Genomic DNA, 23,645 nt, shown 5'->3' with positions numbered 1-23,645 from the left:
AACATTGGTGCCAGTCAAGTGCCAGCAGACCATAAAAGGCAGAGACAGCAATACAGTAATCTCAAGCCTCAGCCGCAAATGCAATTCATTTTAAACCATAACAGTTCGAGGCTTGAATCGCATTTATTTAAAAACCTGGAAATGGAAAAAAAAACTGAAAGTAGTAAAAGTAATCACGAAGCTGTTGCATTGTTGTAAAAACCCAACTGGTTTATGAATACCCTTCAAGGGAAGAAACTGCCACATATACCCAGTCTGGCCGACATCAGGTGTGATTTCAGTTTGTGAAGCAATTGGAAACTGTCAAATTCAGAATATATTGAATTGAAAATTAAAAATGCAGTTAGTTTCAAATATACTGCTTTTTGTTCCTTTTTTTCTTCCCTGCTGTCCTTCAGCTGAACACAATTTCCTGTGAATTTTAAGTGCTTTGCCTGCTGGACTCCACATCCAACCAAACACCAGCCAGCCCTAACTCCTGACTAAAATGGGGCCCTAATGGTGGGCCTCAAAAGCAGTCCCTGGTACTTTTGTTTCTCGCAATGTAAGTATTTAGTTTTAAATAAGGCTCTGGCCAATTACCTAAAAAATTTAAATGCTGTTTAACCATTTCTTATGGCATCAATTATCTCACATAACTTCAGCTCATTGGGCTGGATTTTACTGGGGTTGTGGGGTGGGTGGGGGAGTGGACTGCTGGCCTCCATGGAAGGAAAGTCGGTTCCAAACCGACAGACTTTATGAAAGGCTGCCCCACAGTAATAACACGCTGCTGACGGCCTAAACAAGCTAAGCGCCGGACTTATGCTCCTCAGTGACAGGAAGTCCCACCCTCGAGCTACCGGCAACTCTGATTGGCTGGAAGCTCTAGCAGTCCTAGCAGCACCAGAACTCAGCAGTGGGCGCTGCTGGGAGGACCAGGAGTCCCCGGGATGGAGAGGACATGGCCATCACAGAGAGGTAAGTCAAGGGTTTGGACGGGGAGGGATCAAAGAGTTTAGGGAGGGGGACTAGGAGTTGGGGGTCTGGCTTTGGAGGTCAGGCTGGGTAACATCTTGGGTTGGGGGGGGAGGGGGGTGCCTCTGATGCGCACAGGGCATAATGTGTCCCCCTTCCTTCCCACTCTCGCCCACCTGCCACCTACTGCCCAGCATTTTATGGCAGTGGAGGCAGATTGACAGCCTTAGTGGGAAATAATTGGCCACTTAATGGCCTTAATAGGCATAAGGGTGAGCAGGCTAGTGGGCACCTTAACCAAACCCCGTATTATGGGGATGGGCGGGAAGGTGGTGGACTAGCCTCCCAACATATTTTACATGTCCCTGCTGGAAACGTAAAATCCAGACCATTGTTCTAAATTTCTATTTGAATACTGCTCACGTCCTATCAATTTTAAAACTAAAGTTTAACATTTCTCTCAGTTCCATTAGATTAATCATTGGAATATATTGCTATTGTTTCTGCACTTAATTCCATTAAATGCCATCAAAAACTATTTCATTTTTTGCAGGAGGAAGAGCTTCAGATCGCTGGACATTAGGACCTGTACAAGCCAAACAGGTTGTACCTGACCAGGGTCGGGAACATTGTCCTCACAAGGCAATGGGACATGTACAAAAAACAGATATTCTGCCAAGGCGCTTCAAAGGAGCATTATAAAAAACAAAAGGGGTGACTAGGTAAGCATATGAGGGACAAGGGAATAGAGGGTTATGTTGATAGAATTAGATGGGGAAAGACAGGCAGAGGTACAAGTGGAGCATAAATGCTGACATTGTTTGGTTGGGCCAACTGGCCTGATTCTGTGCTGTAAGGGTTCTGTGATTTTGCTTTGCATCAGCGAGATCAGCTGCATTGCACGCTCAACTTTTCATGTATTATTTTACCTACATGACATCTTTCATTGTTCATTTTACAATCTTGATACTAAATAGGATATTAGCATGTACAATGATATGACACAGCTGTGGGTGAATAACACCGTACTACAATCATGCAGCACATAATCCAAGCAGACAATATCACTCTCAGCAACAGCACAAGGACATCAGTTACATATTCTTGACAGGCTCTACCCTCCAACCTAGCATGTGCATAGTAGATCACCAAGTACATTATAAGATGACAGGTATGTGGGAGTTATTTTCTTGTACCTCTCAATTTATAGTTCAGATGACAAGCTTCACTTTCCTTTGTCATCATTTAAAAGCTTGAGGAGATTACAACTTTATAAAGTAAAGCAAGGTAACAACCTATCTGGAATATTAAACATCTTACATTTGGGTGTAGCTTTTCCAATATAAATTCCTATATCTGCATTGAAAATGGAAACTGCAGATGTAAGTTTATCATGTTGTAATTACATCCTTTCATCAGTGGAAGTACTGCAGCATCACAATCAAGTGTAGTCTCCAGGCCTAATTACCCAATCATCTCCATTCTATCTGGGACCGTTGGTGTCACAAGAGACAGCCTTGCAGCAACTCGCCAAGGTTCCTTTGACGGCATCTTCCAAACCCAAAATCTACAAGTGAGCAGGATTGATTTTACACACTAAGATAAAAGCAAAAAACTGCGGATGCTGGAAATCCAAAACAAAAACAAAAATATCTGGAAAAACTCAGCAGGTCTGGCAGCATTTGTGGAGAGAAGCACAGTTAACGTTTCGAGTCCGCATGACTCTTCAACAGAACTAAGGAAAAATAGGAAAGGGGTGAAATATAAGCTGGTTTAATGGGGGGGGGAGACAAGAAGAGCTGGATAGAGGGCCAGTGATAGGTGGAGATAACCAAAAGATGTCACAGACAAAAGGACAAAGAGGTGTTGAAGGTGGTGATATTATCTAAGGAATGTGCTAATTATGGGTAGAAAGCAGAACGAGCAAGGTACAGATAGCCCTAGTGGGGGTGGGGTGGGGTGAAGGAATCGAAAAAGGCTAAAAGGTAGAGATAAAACAATGCATGGAAATACATTTAAAAATAATGGAAATAGGTGGGAAAAGGAAAATCTATATAAATTATTGGAAAAAACAAAAAGGAGGGGGAAAATCGGAAAGGGGGTGGGGATGGAGGAGAGAGTTCATGATCTAAAATTGTTGAACTCAATATTCAGTCCGGAAGGCTGTAAAGTGCCTAGTCGGAAGATGAGGTGCTGTTCCTCAGTTTGCGTTGAGCTTCAATGGAACAATGCAGCAAGCCAAGGACGGACATGTGGGCATGAGAGTAGGGTGGGGTGTTGAAATGGCAAGCGACAGTGAGGTCTGGTAATGCTTGCGGACAGACCGAAGGTGTTCTGCAAAGCAGTCACCCAGTTTGCGTTTGGTCTCTCCAATGTAGAGGAGACCGCATTGGGAGCAACGAATGCAGTAGACTAAGTTGAGGGAAGTGCAAGTGAAACGCTGCTTCACTTGAAATGAGTGTTTGGGCCCTTGGACGGTGAGGAGAGGGGAAGTGAAGGGGCAGGTGTTGCATCTTCTGTGGTTGCATGGGAAGGTGCCGTGGAAGGGGGTTGAGGAGTAGGGGGTGATGGAGGAGTGGACCAGGGTGTCACGGAGGGAACGATCCCTACGGAATGCCGCCAGAGGGGATGAAGGGAAGATGTGTTTGGTGGTGGCATCATGCTGGAGTTGGCGGAAATGGCGGAGGATGATCCTTTGAATGCGGAGGCTGGTGGGGTGATAAGTGAGGACAAGAGGGACCCTATCATGTTTCTGGGAGGGAGAAGAAGGTGTGAGGGCGGATGCGCGGGAGATGGGCCAGACATGGTTGAGGGCCCTGTCAACCACCGTGGGTGGAAAACCTCGGTTAAGGAAGAAGGAGACATGTCAGAGGAATTGTTCTTGAAAGTGGCATCATCAGAACAGATGCGACAGAGGTGAAGGAACTGAGAGAATGGGATGGAGTCCTTACAGGAAGCGGGGTGTTAGGAGCTGTAGTCGAGGTAGCTGTGGGAGTCGGTAGGCTTGTAATGGATATTGGTGGGCAGTCTATCACCAGAAATTGAGACAGAGAGGTCAAGGAAGGGGAGGGAAGTGTCAGAGATGGACCATGTGAAAATGATGGAGGGGTGGAAATTGGAAGCAAAATTAATACATTTCTCCAGGTCCAGACGAGAGCATGAAGCAGCACCGAAGTAATCATCGATGTACCGGAGAAATAGTTGTGGGAGGGGGCCGGAGTAGGACTGGAACAAGGAATGTTCCACATACCCCATAAAGAGACAGGCATAGCTGGGGCCCATGCGGGTACCCATAGCCACACCTTTTATTTGGAGGAAGTGAGAGGAGTTTAAGGAGAAATTGTTCAGTGTGAGAGCAAGTTCAGCCAGACGGAGGAGAGTAGTGGAGGATGGGGATTGTTCAGGCCTCTGTTCGAGGAAGAAGCGGAAAACCATCAGACCATCCCGGTGGGGGATGGAGGTGTAGAGGGATTGGACGTCCATGGTGAAGAGGAGGCGGTTGGGGCCAGGGAACTGGAAATTGTTGATATGATGTAGGGTGTCAGAGGAATCACGGATGTAGGTGGGAAGGGACTGGACAAGGGGAGAGAGAATGGAATCAAGATAGCAAGAAATGAGTTCCGTGGGGCAGGAACAGGCTGACACGATCGGTCCCCCCTTAAACCAAAGATAAAAACAAAAAGCTAAAAGCTACTGCAGATGCTGGAAATCCAAAACAAAAACAGAATTACCTGGATAAACTCAGCAAGTCTGGCAGCATCGGCGGAGAAGAAATCAGTTAACGTTTCGAGCCTTCATGGCCCTTCGACAGAACCCCCCTTAAACCAGCTTATATTTCACCCATTTTCTATTTTCCCTTAGTTCTGTTGAAGAGTCATGCGGACTCGAAACGTTAACTGTGTTCCTCTCCACAGATGCTGCCAGACCTGCTGAGTTTTTCCAGGTATTTTTGTTTTTGTTTTTACACACCTCCTTTGTATTAAACTATTCTCCACTCCCTCAATATTGCTAGAGAAAAATCACTTTGCTTTTATTGGGAGATGCAGTTTTGGTCATGAGTTCTGTTTGCTGCAGTTCAGAGGGATTCTTTTTAATAGTCTCAGTGAGATATTTGTTTGAGTGTACTGTGTAAATAGGCTTTGTTTGCTGTAAAATAAATTGCTGTGTGTCTGGCCTATTGTAAGTCTGATTCCGCCTCCAATTTATTGGCAGATGCAATGGTGTCAATAAACATGTTGTTGCTGCAATGTTTCTTCCAGTTATTTTACGGTGGAGGTGGAGGGAGTGAATGCTTACGGTGGTGGATGGGTTGCCAATTGTTACATTCCTGTAGAAACCGATAACTTTTTCCAAAAGAAAGGAATCCCCACGATGCCAAAGGAAAGAAAACCGCAGGACAAGATTTCACTTCTTAAAACTTTTACTGAAACAAACCAACTAAAATTAAGATAATTCAAACGTTAATTAACAGGTGAAGGATATTTAAAACAGAGGTAGTTTCACTTTAAATAGTCAACACAACAAAGATCCTACTCACTTAGTAACAAACACTTGCATTCCTTCCCACACAATGTGGCACCACATGCAATTTCAGTCATTCCAACTCGGCCGCCACTATGTAGGATCTCTCACTTCTCATTCAATCGTTTCAGCCCTCGAGTCACCGCCAACCATATTCCACACAAAGTACACAGCTATAACTAACAAGGTGGATATCTATAAACCCTCTCTCATTTAGGTTACAACAGTCCTAATGGCACAGAATCCCCACAGACTCCCGTCTCCATCCCTTTAAACAGCCTGCTGGGCTCTGGCAACACTGAACCAGCAACAGTGGGTCTTGCCCAATACACAATCCCCTGCTCTTCCTATCTTCAGTTCTCTGCTCTTTCTAACTGTATAACACAGACTATAACACAGTCTGTGCCCTATTCTCAGAGACCTACTTCAACAGCGGGGTCTGTTCCAAGACTACCAAACAGAAAACTGTTCCATTTGGAGAGAATCTTGCTCATTTCCTCTTTGCACCAATTCTTTGTGTTCTGAGCCACTGAACAGCAAAAACAGGCTGACCCACCCCACTGCAATTAGCTTTCTATTTTCCATTTGCTTCTTAGCTGTTCATCCCTATGGCAGCCTCTGGTCAAGTGGGCATTTCTTAGAACCTAATGATGTCATAATCAGGAAGCTAGTTAATCCTCTTTCAGAATACTTGTCAGTATATCATGGTCTTAAAGGGGACATCACAGAAAAAGAAAATACGTATATTTCCCAAAACACATGGACCATCAAACAATCAAATGGGCTGCTTTGGCCACAATGGTGTCAAGCTTGGTGTTCAATGGCATTACCATCACTGAACCCCACACCATCAATATCCTGGGGGTTGCCACTGACATAACTAGACCAGTCATATAAATACTGTGGCTACAAGAGCAAGTCAAAGAATGGGAATTCTACAGCAATTATCTCATCTTCTGACTCCCCAAAGCTTCTCTATCATTTATAAAGCACAAGTCAGAAGAGTGATGGAATTTGCCTGGGTAAATGCAGCTCCAAAAAGACTCAAGAAACTCGACACTATCCAAGATAAAGCAGCCCACTTGATCGGCACCCCATCCACCATCTTAAAAATTCACTCCCTCCACCAGTGGTGCACAGTGGCTTCAGCGTGTACACAATCTACACGGTCCACCGCAGCAATTTTCCAAGGCTCCTTCGACAGCACGTTCCACATCTACAACTTGTACCACCAAGAACAACAAAGGTAGCAGGCACCTGGGAACACAACCACCTGCAAGTTCCCCTCCAAGTCACACTATATTACCATTCCTTCACTACCAGTGGGCCAAAATCCTACAACTCTCTCTCTCTAACAGCACTGTAGGTGTACCTATGCCACATGGAATGCAGTGATTCAAAAAGGTGACTCACCACGACCTTCTCAAGAGCAATTAGGGATGGGCAACTGAGCTTGTTGGCAATGCCCACATCCTACAATTGAATTTTTTAAAAAAGCTAATGGAAATTATTGTTGAATGCAATTCTGCTGCTGCTGCTGATGACCCACAGTACCTTTTGGATGCCAAGTATTCAGAATGTATCCCATGTAGCCAGGTGGTAGTGACACACAACACAATGGAGGGTATCCAAAACTATCATGGTTTGATGCATCTGCCATAGGTAGACTGATGAGGGAGAGGTAAAGTAGGTTTTTTCCCTCTTGTTTATTTCACCAACTCCTGCAGGCCTAGGCTTCAGATACGTCCTTCAAGAATCAGCCAGTTCAGTCAGCAGTAGTCCTACCAAGCTACTCTTGGTGATGAACACTGAAGTTCCCCACCCAGAGTACCTTCTGTGCCCTTGATACCTTCAATGCTTCTTCCAAGAGGTGTTCAACATGGAGAAGTACTGGTTCATCAGTTACGGGAGGCCCGTAGGTGGTAATCAGCAGGATGGTTCCTTGCCCATGTTTGACCTGATGCCATGAGGCTTAATGGGGTCCAAAGTCAACGTTGAGTACTCCCAGCGACACTCATCCCATGTGCAATCTCCAGGCCTGATTGGGTAATTCTCGCATTAATCATCTCCGTTCTGGCCAGGGCCAGTGGTGTCACTATATGCAGCCGTTTTTCATTCTAAACGTGCCCATAGGAATTTATAATTTAAAACAAAAATAAGGACATAATATATAACTTTGAAATAGTGACAATTTACATCTGTCCTGATCCAATTCTGCACCACTCTCTAATTCTGCTTCATTTGACGTCTTTAAGTATATAACGCCACCATAGGAAGGAAAGAAAGTTCTTGTTCTACTGGTGAAGTGGGATTTAGGCTTTTCAAGTGTCTAATAACAAGATAAAATACAGAACCAGGATGAGACTGAAACTGAATTTCATCTATGTCTTTTAACAATCGGTGCAAGATTGACACGGTTCATGGAAGTCAATGTCATTCACAGATAATTCACTGACAGCAATTAATTTTTTAAAAAATTATAATACTGCTTCAGGTCTCATTATAAATTGGAGATCTCTAGATTCAAGGATGCAGGAAAAAGTATAAATTTGGATCCTCTTGATCTCCAATAATAGACATTGGAAGGCTGCTGCTAAAGTTTTTAGATTAAAACGCTCTTGATGTTTTAAGTTAAAATGCATCTCCAATAAAAAAAGGTTAGAGCTGAGTGATCTAGACTTCATCATTATCAGGATAATATTTTTGAATCATACAAAAGACACTGAATGTCTTTAGATGTTTGCACTATGCACAGTTTTTCTTGTTAAGCAATGGACTCAGAATTGACTGGTGCAGTGACTGATTTCAGACCATGTCATGCAACATGATGTATGCCCTTTCAAAAAAAAAGTCAATGCACCTTCATATGCAGCACACGTACATTGTGTGTGTGAATGTCATACTTCTGGTACATTTGATCTGGCTGCATCCGCTGCGTCTATGGATTTCCTGGTGAAGAAGAACTATGTCCCTGAATATTAACTCCAGAACTCGTTTATAATTTTAATATTTTGTTTGCAAGAGAGGATTAATAGTACTGTACAAAACTAGAAATTTCAGTAGCTTTTTATCGTAGGATCTTAATGATTATAGGACATCTGATTTTTAACCCCAATTGTGTACTCATGTTTGGATGTAAGTATAGCCTTTGGGGTGAAAACCCTGTCACATCCATTAAATAGCCCCCACTGAGTAGCAATGACTATTTGTGTGCCATTGGCTCAAGTGGGAAGGAAGGTGGTGTTGGTAAAGGTTGACAAAATGTAGATGGATAGACAGCCATACTGGAATTTTGTTCAATTTCCTTGACAATTAAAGACTATATGTGCAGAAATTTCATTTTTTATGACCACAGCCGGTGTTAATTGCTGCGCAAACCAAATCCCAGAGGGAAACTTGGCTTACGGGCCACAATCTTTTTTTTGGTATTCTGATAAAGAGAAGTATCAATCTCAGCAGCAAGAGGTCCAGTACCACTTCTGGGTTTTTTTAATTAAAAGTTTTATTAACAAGAAATAAAAGAAAACTTAAGCACACAAGATTACAGTTACACAATTATGGTTAGTCTTACAAAACATTCTCCCAAAATTCTATTTGGTCAAACCCCCAAGTAAACACTTTCCAGGCAACAGCCCTTATAGATATTTAAATGTGAAATCCAGTAATATTACACAAGGCAAACTGCTGTAGCTTCAATAAAAGTGTACTATATGACCTCTACCCTTTTCCACTTTGTGGTGGAATTCACTTCAGAATGAAACTACTTGCTGCAGCCCAAGACTTCTCAACAGCTCAAACAATGCCAAATATCTCCAGCTTGACAACTATCCAGCTCAATAGCTAAACAAAGCAGCTATCCACAGATAACTCTAATATACCTTTTTTCCCTTTCATCTGAATCCTATTGTTCTCAAGCATCTTTGAAACTCAAACCCTTCCAAATGTAAGATCTTTCATGTTTCCATCTTCTCTTTGCTTTTGGGTCAATAAAAATAGAATATCCCCATTATTCGTTTACCTATGAACTCTTGTAAGATGCAGGATGCCACCTCTGGCCACCTCCACCCACCCCCCCACCTCCCAACCTTGGAAATTCTAACAACTTCTCAACTTATCTAAAAATGCAAATATTAGGTCTTCTATTTACTTATACCTCAATACCTGTATCCCTTTCATGTTTCCAAAACCCCAGATAACCCGACTCCTATCAAACCCTTGCCCAGCTGAATTAAAATCACACACACACCACATGGTCTGTGTAAGGAGCAACATGATAAACTAAATAGTAATTTCTTATCCCATACTTTATGCTCCTACAGATTTCTTGGAATTACAATATCATAAATGCACACAATAATTTACATAGATATCAAAAGTTAAATCTAGCCACAAACCTTTGACTTTTACTTACACACAATTGAGTGATCTCAACAGTACTTCAAAAGCCTATGTTAATATCATATTTATGGTACATGTCCATAGGCATTCAAAAGTAAAATTTCTTCATTTGACAACATTCAAAGGAAGGATTTTATTGCAACTTAAATGCTTAAATGGAAGTTTTATAATTGTGCAATCTTTTTGAAAAAGAAAAAGCAGGAACTGAAGTATTTAGGAATTCATCAAAAACAGGAGCCCTTCTAGATACCTATTGCTAAACCTATCTGTATAATGTTCTACCTATAAAGCTTAAAAGTGAACAGTGGCAATTCTAGAAGTACATCCTGCCTTGAAATGACATTGGAAATATTCCATCCAGTTTTGGGCTCAACTTAATTATTATAATTTTTTTTTTTAAAGTTAAGCTATCAGAGAGAATGTAGAGCACCACCAGATCAACTGCAGACCAGAATATATAGAGCTACAAGAAGTTAGCCACCCTGTGGGTCAAAAGAAAATACTGATCAATGATTGGTTAAGTGTTGTTTAACATGAGGAGCAAATTGGAAAACACAAATTTGTTTAATTTTTTCTGCTACGCGTGATGTTAAAGAACAAGGCGTTGTAGATTAAAGGACAATAAAAGAAAATTGGGAATTCAGGTTGAAGGGTAATATTTATGCTGAACAGACTTCCAGCAAGGATGGTAGAACGAGAAACTACAGGAAGAATTTTATGGAATCTGCTAGAGCAGGAAAGGTGGAGTGTGGGATGGCTGAATTAGGCGGAAGCTAAAGCTTCAATATCCCAACAGCAGGTTGAGATGAGGTAGTTAGGAAGGCAAATGCAATGTTGGCGTTTATTTCGAGAGGACTAGAATATAAAAGCAGGGATGTGCTGCTGAGGCTTTATAAGGCTCTGGTCAGACCACATTTACAATATTGTGAGCAATTTATAGCCCCATATCTCGGGAAGGATGTGCTGGCCCTGGAGAGGGTCCAGAGGAGGTTCACGAGAATGATCCCTGGAATGAAAGGCTTAACATATGAGGAACGTTTGAGGACTCTGGGTCTATACTCGATGGAGTTTAGAAGGATGAGGGGGGATCTGATTGAAACTTACAGAATACTGAAAGGCCTGGATAGAGTGGACATGGGGAAGATGTTTCCATTAGTAGGAGAGACTAGGACCCGAGGGCACAGCCTCAGAGTAAAGGGAAGGCCTTTTAGAACAGAGATGAGGAGAAACTTCTTTAGCCAGAGTGTGGTGTATCTATGGAATTCATTGCCACAGAAGGCTGTGGAGGCCAGGTCATTGAGTGTATTTAAGACCGAGATAGATAGGTTCTTGATTGGTAAGGGGATCAAAGGTTATGGGGAGAAGGCGGGAGAATGGGGTTGAGAAACTTATCAGCCATGATTGAATGGCGGAGCAGACTCGATGGGCCAAATGGCCTAATTTCTGCTCCTATGTCTTATGGTCTTATTAAGTCATACCATCCTGTAGCGGGTTCCTACTTGTAATACGTTTGCATGCCATGAATACTCATTATATTGAAACTCTTTTAATTACATCTTATCCTCAAGATTAAGTCAGTGGCACACAAGAATCTCATGTCACCTAGGTCACGTTTGTTTAAAGGTGTGTACACCCATCAGCTTTGTGCAACTGTGTCCGAGGTCAGAGGATTTCCTTGTTGAATTCTACGGCACAAGGGAAGGGAGCAGGAGAATGACAGCTTACATGGAGGCTCGGGAACAGAAAGGGAGAGATAGGGGTGAGGGGGTGGGGGGTTGTGGGTTGAAAGATTGGTTTTTGGGTACATTGAGGAGTAGAAGAGGGATCCAAGGGAGGGCAGAGGGGTGGGGTCAGGGGCGTGGAGGAGTAAAGTGGAAAAGGCCTGGCATCCTGGAGTGGTGAGGGCAAACAAACAATCAATCAAGGTAAGATGATGAAGGGCCTGAAGGGTGGGGTCAGTACTATCCACAAGTAAGTCCATCTCAGGATGCTGACTGCAGAGTCCTTACAAGGCTTTGAGCTCACCTATGACATTTCAATTATCCCCACTGAGAGAGTGATCTTGGACAATCTCCTTTAGGGAGGGCCAGCTGAGGCTGCAAATTCAACCATGTCCCACAGCGTGGCAAGTATAACACTGGACACTAACATGAATATTCAATAAAGAGTGAACCAAAAAAAAACACAACATTGTTTCTTCCACAATAAAGGAAATGTCCCTAACTCCCTGTAACCATCAATGCATACCAACAATGAGGTGTGCCAGTACATTTAGCTCTCTGATTAGACTAGTCTCAACAAATAACAATGATGCACACATGAATAAAATTAAATCAATGTAATATGAAATACTTACTAGTAAAATTTAAATTTGAAAAACACGCATGCCGCCTTAGTGCTCCCAATAAGTCTTACGTCATTGTCAATGGAGTTGGGCAGGCAAGTTTTGGCTGTGATGCAGAGCCTCCCTGTTTGACCAGGAGCTTTATTTATAGGCTGCCCTTAGCTGCAGCATTGTTGACTGCTGGTGGGGTTCACTAGTGAAAAGCTTCCCCTGCCACAGAATTGCACGGTGTCTCCCGTGCACACTGCCAGCACTTGAAATTTTAATTAGAATTGCATGGGAAATGGGTAAAAGCAAGAAAGTGGAAGTGGCGCACATTTTCAGTTCCACCAACCGGAACAGTCCGCCTCTGATAAAATTCTGCCCCGTGAGTTCAACAGATGATTTTTGTCGGTAAATGGCATTCACAATTATTAGATTTAAAACCGCATCTAGTTGGTAATCTTATGGGAAATTGGATGGTTAGATAAGATGGACCAATGGTTTACTCCTTCCTCAAAAACAGTGTGTTATCTATTGTATTCATTATTATGCCGCCAGACCAGAGTTTTGTTATGTTAAAGTAGGACTGTTGCATGCAGAAGTATCATTTCACATGGTGTTTGTTTTCAGGTTGATTCTAGCCAGCAGTCAAATATGAAAGAGACAACAATATATGACAGACACATTACTACATGTATATGTCTTAGAATATCTGGCAATTTAATAGAATATATTTCCTTTTTAAATTGAGTAGCTATAGTATTATAGGCCCTAAGAATGCACACTGCGTGAAAAACTTCTAGTGCAGTACTCCATTATAGGTTTAATTACATTTATTTGAGGGCGGTAACTGCTGTTTTGTAATGTAGTTTCTCATTCTACAGAACTGTAATTCCACGGTTGAGCAGTTATTCACATACAAACAAGTCGAAGTTTCACTCTCAAACAACAACTAATTCTTTCCTCAAATATTTCCTCAAATTAAGCAATTTTGAAACAGGAACCATTTTGAACTTGTGGCCACGGAGATAGATTCTCTGTGCTGTTAGCATAATATATAGCAAACCATAAGAGGTTACTGAGCTTGTCTTTGCTGAGAGTATGGCTTCTGACCCAGGTCTCAAAGCTGACAACCAACTAAATAACAGGCAATACCAGGACTCAAAAGTTCCACATTCTTAATATTCAATACCAATGTAGAATAGGGTGTGTCATAAACTTAAAGGTCCACACTGGATATTTGTTTGAATTCAACATCACTGGTCTCTCCTGTCTGTGGAGTATGATCAAGATTTTAATTCTACTGCACAATATTCAGGCCATACAAATGATATTAGTCAGGGGTTGTAATGATGAAACTCTTGTTCTAGGAGCTGAATACTGCAATCTCACACATGCTTCTTTGTGCACTTCTATTTTTGGAAAGACAGATTGATGAACACATTGATGAACACCAGTGTGAAGTGTAAACCAACAAGCTGGTTTATTTTACTTATATATGAACTTGAATCTGTTGTGGAATGCTACTTAAAAGATAGAAAATAAGGAAGTGCATTACACTATCCCTATTAATAAGCTAAATTCACTCTTACTTGCAATTCTCTGAAACTGAATAGTGCTAGGCTTAAGAAGGGAGTTCTTACCATCTGTTTCTGACTTCCAGTTCAGACTTCTATACACCATCTGTCCTTACGCAGCTGAACAGGAAGCCAAGGGCTAGATCCCCACTCTTCATGTTTGGGGTTTTGGCCAGTTGAGCTGCCAAACAAACTGGTTACCACCAACTAAAGTGTGAGCTTCCTGACAACTACACTCACTAGGCTTATTTGAAGAATGCCATCTCAACCTATTACATGCAAGTATCATCAAAGCTCCAATGTTTCAAGCTCGTATGGCATTCTGGAAGCAGTTGTTCAGCTGGATTTAACTTGCATTTTGCAAACAAGACTTGTGTGTTCTGTATACTTAACCCATATTGAGTGCCAAGTTCATCTTAACAAGTTCTTGATACATTGCCCAACATTTCTCCTGTGTGTGTGATGGGGGTGGGGTATGGGGGTGTAGTCATACTTAAAAGCTGGAGGACAGGTTGACAATTTAGAGATTCCTGATGTGGCTGCATTCCTGAAAATCACAGCTTTAAGTGAAACGACTTTAAGTGAATCATCACAAAGCTAGGTGGGAAAGTAAGCATTGGAGAACACAAAAAGGTGGCAAAGACAAATAAACAGGTTAACTAAGTGGGCAACAAAGTGACAAATGAGTATAATATGAGGGTTTGAGGTAATTTATTGTGGTAGCAAGAATAGCAAAGCAGAATATTTTTTAAAAGGCGTAAAACCTCTAATTGTTGATGTTTAAAAGGACTTGGGTATTCTCATACATGGTACACTATATTATCAAGCAGATACAGCAGGCAACTAGGAGGACAAGTGGCATGTTGGTCTTTATTGCAAGGAGATTGGAGTACAAGAGTAAGGAAGTCTGGCTACAATTGTATAGGGCTTTGGTCAGATCAAACCTAGAGTTTTGTGCACAGTTTCTCTCCATTGGAGGTAGTGCAGCAGAGATTGTTCACTAGATTGGTTCCTGGGATGAGAGGGTTGTTGACTGATGAGAGACCAAGTAAACTGTGTCTATATTCTCGGGAGTTTAGAAGAATGAAAGGTAATCTCATTGAAACATACAAAGGCTCTGACGAGGCTTGAGAAGGTTGACACTTAAGTCATTTCCTTGACAGGGGAGTAGAGCATGGTGGCACAGTCTCAAGTTAAGGGGTTGATCATTTATGACCGAGATAAAGAGAAATTTCTTCATTCAAAGGGTTGTGGATGCTCAATCGTCTAGTATATTCAAGCCTTAGATAGACAGATTGTTGGTCTCTCAGGGAATCTAAATGTCCTTTAGGAAAGGAAATCTGCCATCCTTACCTGGTCTGGCCTACATGTGACTTCAAACCCACAACAATGTCGTTGACTCTTAACAGCCCCCTGAACAAGGGCAATTAGGGGTGGGCAATAAATGCTGGCTTAGCCAGCGTCGCCCAGATCCCATGAATGAATTTTAAAAATCATGGGATATGGGGAGCAGATGGATAAGTGGAGTTAAGGCAGATGATCAGCCATGATTGTGTTGAACAGCAGAGCAGGCTCAAGGGGACGTATGGTCTACTCTTGTTTCTATTTCTTATATTCTTAAAAGGAACTATGCAATGGGAGATTGTAAATGCGAAAATTGTATGTATAATAAAACCATGGATTGCGACAAACAGCGATTTCATTGATAAGTTGTACTCTTGGCATGGTATGCCAATCTTGGAAGCAATGTGAAAATTAGGATTGAAGAAATTTCTTCCTGTTCTGTGAGATTCAGATGGGTCAATGCAGTGAGATCCTGCCTTCTACGAGCCATGGTTGACTGAAATCAACACTGCTGGCTTGTATTCACTTCCTGGTTACAGAGAGGTGATTTGAGTGTTTGGCATGGGAATTGTACATTTGAGCCTTGAGGATCAGACCTCCGATTGCTTGATATTTCTCCTGTTCAAGGGAAAGGCTTGTGATGCACCTTGGTCTTTTGACTTGTGATGCATGTGCCACGTAAATTGGGAAGGGAGGGCAGAGTGGACTCAGTCACAGTCACTGAGAGGTCATACACTTTACGCAGAGCACAGAACCAAATTTTAGAAAGCAATTTTAAAACAACATTCATGTACAAACTTCCAAAAAATTGCACTTGTACTATTATTACACAAATGCTAACCAGTTTATTTAGTCCATGTAAAAAAAAAGAGCACACAAAGGAAATTAGTACAAGCACATTAAGTTTTCATACATTCTACTCTTATCTAGAGCAACACAATTATGCAGCATTTCTTAAGAACCGAGCATAATTACTTAGATTTTCTAAGACAAAAAACTGTATTTAAGGCTCTTAATAATTCATTATCAGCTATTCTACAGGAATGAATCTTTCACTAGAGGAGTGATAATGCACCATTTAAACAATTAGCAACTGCATGCATTGTAGAATACAAATGCTGCCTAATATTTGAAGAAATATTCATTGAAAATGGTTCACCAGAGATGAAGTTCCAGATATTCAATCACTTGTGTAAAGTGAAGTGATCAGACAGACACACCTTTGTCTATGGAGAACAATTCAGGTATTAAAAAAAATTGGTAACTCACCATGCAAGATAGCTTGCAAATAAAACAGTTTCCTTACCATAATTGTTCCTCCAGTCTGTGTCCTGAAAGGTCTTAGTACTTTTCTCTGGATGATAAAGTTAGGCAGGATTGCCACGGGTAGTATCTCAGTTATAGTAGCAACTATAAATGACCACTGTGGAAGAAAGATACGTGGAAGGTTAGTTGCTGTGTTATATCTAACTAAATTTGATGTCTTAAAAAGAAACATTGACACAGAAGTCAAACTGGATGGAATATAATTCTAAATTTCAAAAACCATTGGTTGAAATTTGTTATAATTACTTTCTAAAACTTCATTCATTTAAAGTTGCATTAGATATGAAAAACACATTTCAGTGAGAAAATATTTTCACAACTAAAATTAATAAAAGTTAAGTTAAACAAAAGAAGTTACTTAGATTTAGACTCAATTCCTCCGGTCCCACGCAGGACAGATGGGCAGCAAGACTTTATCATTGGCCCCAGTTCACCTGAATCTCTTTTGCTTCAGCCCAGGTGGTGTCCTGCTTTTGGGGGTCCTCCTTAAATGTACTTTGCCAGGTCTTCTTTGGCCAACCCGATCGTCTTCTTCCATCTGGTGGTGTCCATTCTACTGGCACTCTGGCCAGTACGTCTGGGAGGCGAAATGTGTGTCCCACCAGCATCAGTCGTCTTAACATCACAATGTCCCACATGCATCTGAACAATCCTCTGTAGCACTTCTTCATTGGTGATGCTGTCTCATCCTTGTGGTGCACAGGCAGCGCTGGTGAAAGATGTCCAACTTACATGACACCTTTGCTGTTTTCTTCCACATCTTGCTGGCACAGATTGTATTTGGCATTACTATGTAGTGTACATGCAGAGTCGCAGCTTCATGGCTGTGTTGATGGTGTTGAATGCCCAATGTGGAGCTGCTGGAAGACTAATGCTGCTTTTCCAATTCTTGTGTGGACGTTGATCTCCACAGCATCCTCTCTGGAGATGTTGCTTCCTAAGTTGGCGAAGTGGTAAATGTCCTTGATGTTCTGCTGCCCGATGGTGATGGGAAGGCCTTATTGCCATCCAGCCGTCATTGCCTTGGTCTTCTCACAGCTGATGCATACACCAGCCTTGGCGCAGCTACTCTCAAGACTGGTGGTTATCTCTTAGAGCGCGTGGGAGATTCTTTGGCCAGCAAGGTAACGTCGTCTGCAAAATCCAGGTTTGTCACCTGGTGGTGTTGCCATGGGATGCCAAAGTCTGCACTCACGATCGCCTTCCTCATGGTGAAATCAATAACCAAAAAGGAAAAGGGATGGGACAGTATGCAGCCTTGCTGTACTCCTGTGATGGTGTTAAAAAGGAGCCTGTGGTGCATGTGCTAGTCTTAACACAGCAGCTGGAGTTTTTGTACAAGGTGTTGAAGATGTTAATATACCGCTCCAGGATGCCATACTATCTTGGGATGTGCCAGAGTGATTGCTGATGGATGCTATCAAAAGCCTTGATGAAATCAATGTAGTTGATAATGAGTGGCTTCTAATACTCTATGCTCTGCTCTACGATGCTCCTGAGCATAAAGATCTGCTCGCAGAAAGATCTGCCACCCTAGAAGCAGTCCGTCAAAATGCAGCAAGACCTGGACAATATACAGGCTTGGGTGGCAAGTAACATTCGCGACATGCAAGTGCCAGGCAATGACCATCTCCAACAAGAACCCAACAATCATTCCTTGATGTTCAATGGCATTACAATCGTTGAATCCCCCACTAATAACATCCTGGAGGTTACCATTAACCACAAATTGAACTGGACTAGCCATATAAATACTGCAGGTTCAAGAGGTCAGAGGCTGGGAATCCTGCAGCGAGCAACTCACCTCCTCACTTCCCGCAGCCTGTCCACCATCTAAAGACACAAGTCAGGAGTGTGATGGAATTCTCTCCACTTGCCTGGATGCATGCAGCTCCCACAACATTCAAGAAGCTTTATACCATTCAGGACAAAGCAGCCACTTGATTGGCACCCCATCCACAAACAAACATTCACTCCTTCCGCCACTGACACATAGCGGCAGCAGTGTGCACGTCACACTGCAGGAACTCACTAAGGCTCTTTAGAAAGCACCTTCCAAACCCACACCCGCTACCATCTAAAAAGGACAAGGGCAGCAAATACACAGGAACATCGCCACCTGGAAGTTCCCCTCCAAGCCACACACCATCGTGAATTGGAAATATATCGCCGTTCCTTCACTATCGCTGGGTCAAATTCCTGGAACTCCCTCCCTAACAGCACAGTGGGTATACCCACACTAAATGAACTGCAGTGGTTCAAGGTGGCAGCTCACCACCATCTTCTCAAGGGCAATTAGGGATGGGCAATAAATGTTGGCCTGCCCAGCAATGCCCACATCCCATGAATGAAGAAAACCAAAACTTGCCTGTTCTTCACAAAGGATACTGCCTACTTTTGTTTTCAATCTATTGAGTAGCACCATGCTGAAGAACTTGCCAGGTGCTAACAGCAGCGTTATGCCTCTTTAGTTGTTGCAGTCGCTGAGGTTCCATAAATTTGTTAGTTTTCATTTTGACAATTACTCCTCGCCTCCAGTCATCCAGGACATCCTCCGCAGTCCAGGCCTTGTACAGGTCGGTCAGTTCTGTTTTGACAGTGTTTTTGATAGGTTTCAATAGCACTGCTGGTATCTCATCAATCCCAGGTGCCTTGTTGTACTTCTAGCTCTGAATGGCTCTTTTGACCTCTGATCCAGCAATTTCGCCCAGGTTGACGTTCAGCTGCTGAGGTGTGGTGCGGTTATCGAACTCAAACATGGAGCTGGGGTTGGACTGGTCGAGGATCTTCCAAAAGTGTTTCACCCTCATCGCCTCCTGCTGCTAATCTGTCAACAGCATCCTGCCGTCTTTGCCCTCGATTAGTACAGTGGTGTTGTTTCTTGCACCAGTTTTTGTATGATCCTGTATCGCATTTTGGAATCATTTTGATTTGCTGCTTCTTGTGCCTCCCTGCCTTTTAACTCTATCCATTTTCATTTAGTTTCTCCTGCAGCTCTTCGTGACTTTATCCAGTCTTCTGTATATCATCTTCATTCAATGTTCTTTTCCTAGTTCCACTTGATCTGTGCCAGCTATCTTTCATCAGTCAACTTCTATGTTGGGTCATTGTTTTTTGTTGACTTTTCTCCTCCGCCCTGTTCCTCAATGACGCCTGACCTCAGTAGTACTTCAAATCTGTTGGTGAGGGCTAGTCGGAAACTGTCTGACACGTCGTTGCCCTTGTTAGCATGCGGGTTAAATTTCTAGTACATTAAGAAACAAAACTGCGAACAGTTTTGTTTACAAAAAGAACTGTAGTGTTAATCTATACTACACAGTTATTAAAAGACAGAGATTTGGTTATTTGACAAGGCCAAGCTAAAGAATGCCTTTTCAAATCTGATACAGCAAAGAAAAGGCTCTCCATTTCATTTCCCAAACTTCACCCCTGTTGACTGTATGTAGACTTAATGTGTCAATGGCAAATGGTATTTGCTCCCAAAATACATAAAAATGTATTTAAGTATAAATTTAATTACTGGCATTAAAGAAATCTTAGTTGATCATACTAAAAAATAGTATACCATACATTGCAAAAACTTGGGACAAAATTTGCTGGAAATTTATGCTATAGTTATGGTGTATCTTCAGTGTATGCCATTCTTACAGAAGATTATTTTCTAGGAAATGGCAGCATACGTAACAAACTATTATTTGCACCATGCAAAGATATCCTGGAACCTCTGAGCTGCTCTGCCGTAGCCCTCACTGAAGCTCAGGTTTCATTATCATAGCTCCACCTCCCTATAAAATCAATGGTGATGTCCAAATTTGCTGCATTAATGCCACTTTGAACAATGCTATCAGATTAAATCAGAATGGCCTAGACCTGGAAGCGGCACAATTGATATTGTAAGTTTAAAAAAACTCAATTAATTGGAGAACTTCACTGAGCTGGAAAAGACATTTGTTTCGTAAGTGCTAACTAACTAAAAAAATAGCACTTATGTTTAGTAGAATTGAGATATGCGTGTGCAGATAGCAAAGCCATTGAAACACTCTGCAGTTGAAGATACTGGCTAAATCAAAGCAGAATTTGACCTTTTACAAATGCCAAGGCCTTTGACAATAACTTTTTAAAAATGCAACTGTGGATGTTTTAGGCAAATGGTTCATTCACACCATCTGGGAATACAGGATTTGAAATGTGTTGGTAGTATATCTCCTGGTTGCTGTTCCTAGTCAGACTTCTGCATTTCATAGTAGATACACCCCTTAATCACTTATGCTTTAACATTTAATTTTGGTTAAACATCCAAATAATTAATTTAATTCAGCATGAAAACTTAGCTGGCAGATTGCAGCATCTTCATAGCCATTAGCATTAAAAGGATCAATACATTGGCCATTGCACCACTTCAGAATCGCCACCTACCTAATACTTTCCAGACAACTTAGACATAAAGCCACTGGAGGATCAGGCACACAACAGTCTAAACCTATGGTGTTAATGGACAAATGTGTCATTCCAGCAAATTTCAGGCCACCATTTATATATAATAAATAACACCTGTTTTCAAGTTCTCCATTAAAATGAACAAAATTTATTCCAGCCTAGACCAAAGTAATATTTTCTTTATCAGCAACATCAATGGAGATAACATCTTCATTAACAAGATAAAAAGGCAGTTGGGAACTGGATACATATCCTGGCTTTTCTTTTGGAGGGAGGGGGGGCTGTCCCCATTTTTTTTTCCACTTATCGTTGTCAGGAAACAGATAATTTGTACAATTTCCTTATAAAAGAGATAATGTTACAGCAATGGAATTTAATTAAATTAATTCAAAGTCCTTGTCATCACTTTTTCCTTACTTCCCAAAATAAATAAATTACATTCACTCCGTTCCTACATACTCCATGTCCTATGTTCCACTGGAATGAGTACAACATAATCATTAGAAGTATGTGATCTGCTTCTGAAATACCATCTGCATGTTTTCACATTATGCAGAATGTAGTGGTGGAAATACCATTTTCATACACAACACATTGAATTAAAAATTCTGCCTTTAATGTTTGTGAACGCAAAACATATACACGAACAATAAGCAATCTGTAAGCACATACAGCAAGCCAAATAATCAACACACACATTGGAATACAACATAAAAAGGGCCAAATTACCTTCCCCCTTCCAGATGCAAGGAGGAACTACTATTTGCTCATTAGAGCCTACAAGCATTGCAATTGCATAAAATATACTGGCAATGAGTTTGCAACATAAATACTAGGGAGTAAACACAGATACTTAAGATTGTCCGGTCAATTGTAAACAGAACAGGCTGCTACATCCTGCATATGCTCTTTTTTTCTTGAGCAATAACTCAAATTTGTGCATAAATAAGATTAATCTGTACTAGAACAAAATCATTTTTTTCCCCAAATGTTTTGGGTTTCCCATTGCCATTAGGACAAAAATTCAACAAACAACCTAGGAATTTTGATTTTAAGGAACAATAAAATTCTGGGGTAATTGGAATGGTTTACTGAAGGTTGCCAACAATGATAAATTCCTTCCTGGAGCTTCCAAATGCCCCTTAAGATGCACTTTTGTACTTCACTTAAATCCAAATATCAGGCACTGGACATTTAGAACAGGAACAGGCAGAAATAAAAAAACATTCATCCGTGGATGTAAAGAGTCAGTTTTGCACTTCCAGTGTAAGGGTGGAAACTGGGCCCATTCTACTTAAAACACAGAAACAGCACATTTCACCTCTACTAAGAAAAGGTTCCATTTTTGTTTAATATTGAAACAGAAAAACATTTGCGCAAAACAATTTCACTTTAATCACTACTGATCATTGCAAGCAAAAGAAATGTTAACTCAAGATCACAATCTGGGGATAGCTTTCGAGTCAATTCATTTTCACAAGCATGTACACAGCAGAAGCACAAGAAGATTTACTTGATACCTCTTGTAAGCCCTCCAAGAAATTGTTCTGTTTGCAGGAAGAGAAGAAAATACATTCACAGAATATAAACGGATGTAACAATGAAGAAATTCATTTTAGGTGCCAGGTCAGTAGTTGAAACAAATCGCACATGATGAAAAAATTGCCATCTTGCAACAACCAAAAAGATAGCACTGACTCATTCAAAATATCTATTTATGGCTAATTTATGAGATTATGTATTCCCAGAAATTAAACCGGGGAGGCATTTGACATCAGTAATTCAGAGTGAAATGGTTTTGGAAGCATCTATTAAAAAGTGCACATTATGTCAAAAGGAACCTACATTATAAAAGTTAGATTGAATTATTAAGTTATAATAATAAAATGCACTAACATGGAATTAAAATGAAACAAAACACAACAATACGTTCATAGTACAGCTTGAAATAGAGCATTTTGTAAAAAGAAACATCAGCTGCCAGTACAAACATACATGCCTACAGGCCACAGGGAATTACCATTATTGCTTTTGAAATGCAAGAGATATGAAAATTGGCAGCTTACTGAAAACTGATTTTAATTATATATCCACACACCCAAAGCATGCAAATTATTAAGAGCAAATGATTTGATTTGATTTTCCCCCAAAAAAAAATATCAGGGACCTGTTATGTAACTTAGGTGTTTCACAGTGGATATGAGAGGTTCCTTCACAAAAATATGGAAGCAAGATTTGTGGGCATTTAAAACTACTCGAATTCCAATGTGTGCTCTGCGACAGAGTTACTGCACTGTCTTGCACTGAGGCAGCAGTTGCCAAGATCAAATTGATCACTTGTACATTGAGAGATAATTTGGGGAAAAAAGTGGAATTTATACCACATAGGAGATAATCCAGGTGTCAGCTCCGCGGTTAAAAGAAAAATTATTACAATTAGAACATTTTGGCATGATGGAGGATAATTTAAAACGGATGCTATTAGATGAACGTTAAGGAATGGGCGTCAAAATAATTCCAGTTTTAGACACATTCCTGGGTAAAAAAGAATAAATAATTTTTCAGCTTGGATATAACAAAAGACCATAATTTCAGGTGCAAATGAGAGAATTTGTAGAGTTTTTCCACTTCTAGAAGAACACTGGGAAATTACTGGTCATTAGTATGCCGATAAAAATAAATATATTCATTATAAATATTTCATAACATATTTCACTTACAATTTTTTTTGGGTACTCAAGCTAAAAAGTATAAGTAAT

The 23,645-nt window shown here is 41.1% G+C and overlaps 1 protein-coding gene across 2 annotated transcripts in view; it reads right to left on the bottom strand.

The window, feature by feature from the left end:
• Positions 1 to 23,645, bottom strand: part of hdac11 (histone deacetylase 11) — a 120,723-nt gene that overhangs the window by 72,456 nt on the left and 24,622 nt on the right. For both annotated transcript variants that reach the window (XM_078543462.1, XM_078543463.1), the window contains exon 5: positions 16,430 to 16,546. In XM_078543462.1, the coding sequence (XP_078399588.1) occupies positions 16,430 to 16,546 (117 nt within the window). The remainder of the gene's footprint in view (positions 1 to 16,429; positions 16,547 to 23,645) is intronic.

Source organism: Cetorhinus maximus, chromosome 6, assembly GCF_964194155.1.
Source record: "Cetorhinus maximus chromosome 6, sCetMax3.hap1.1, whole genome shotgun sequence".
NCBI classification, from domain to species: Eukaryota; Metazoa; Chordata; class Chondrichthyes; order Lamniformes; family Cetorhinidae; genus Cetorhinus; species Cetorhinus maximus.
The sequence above is the reverse complement of the archived record's forward strand: the minus strand, read 5'-3'. Positions and strand labels throughout refer to the sequence as shown.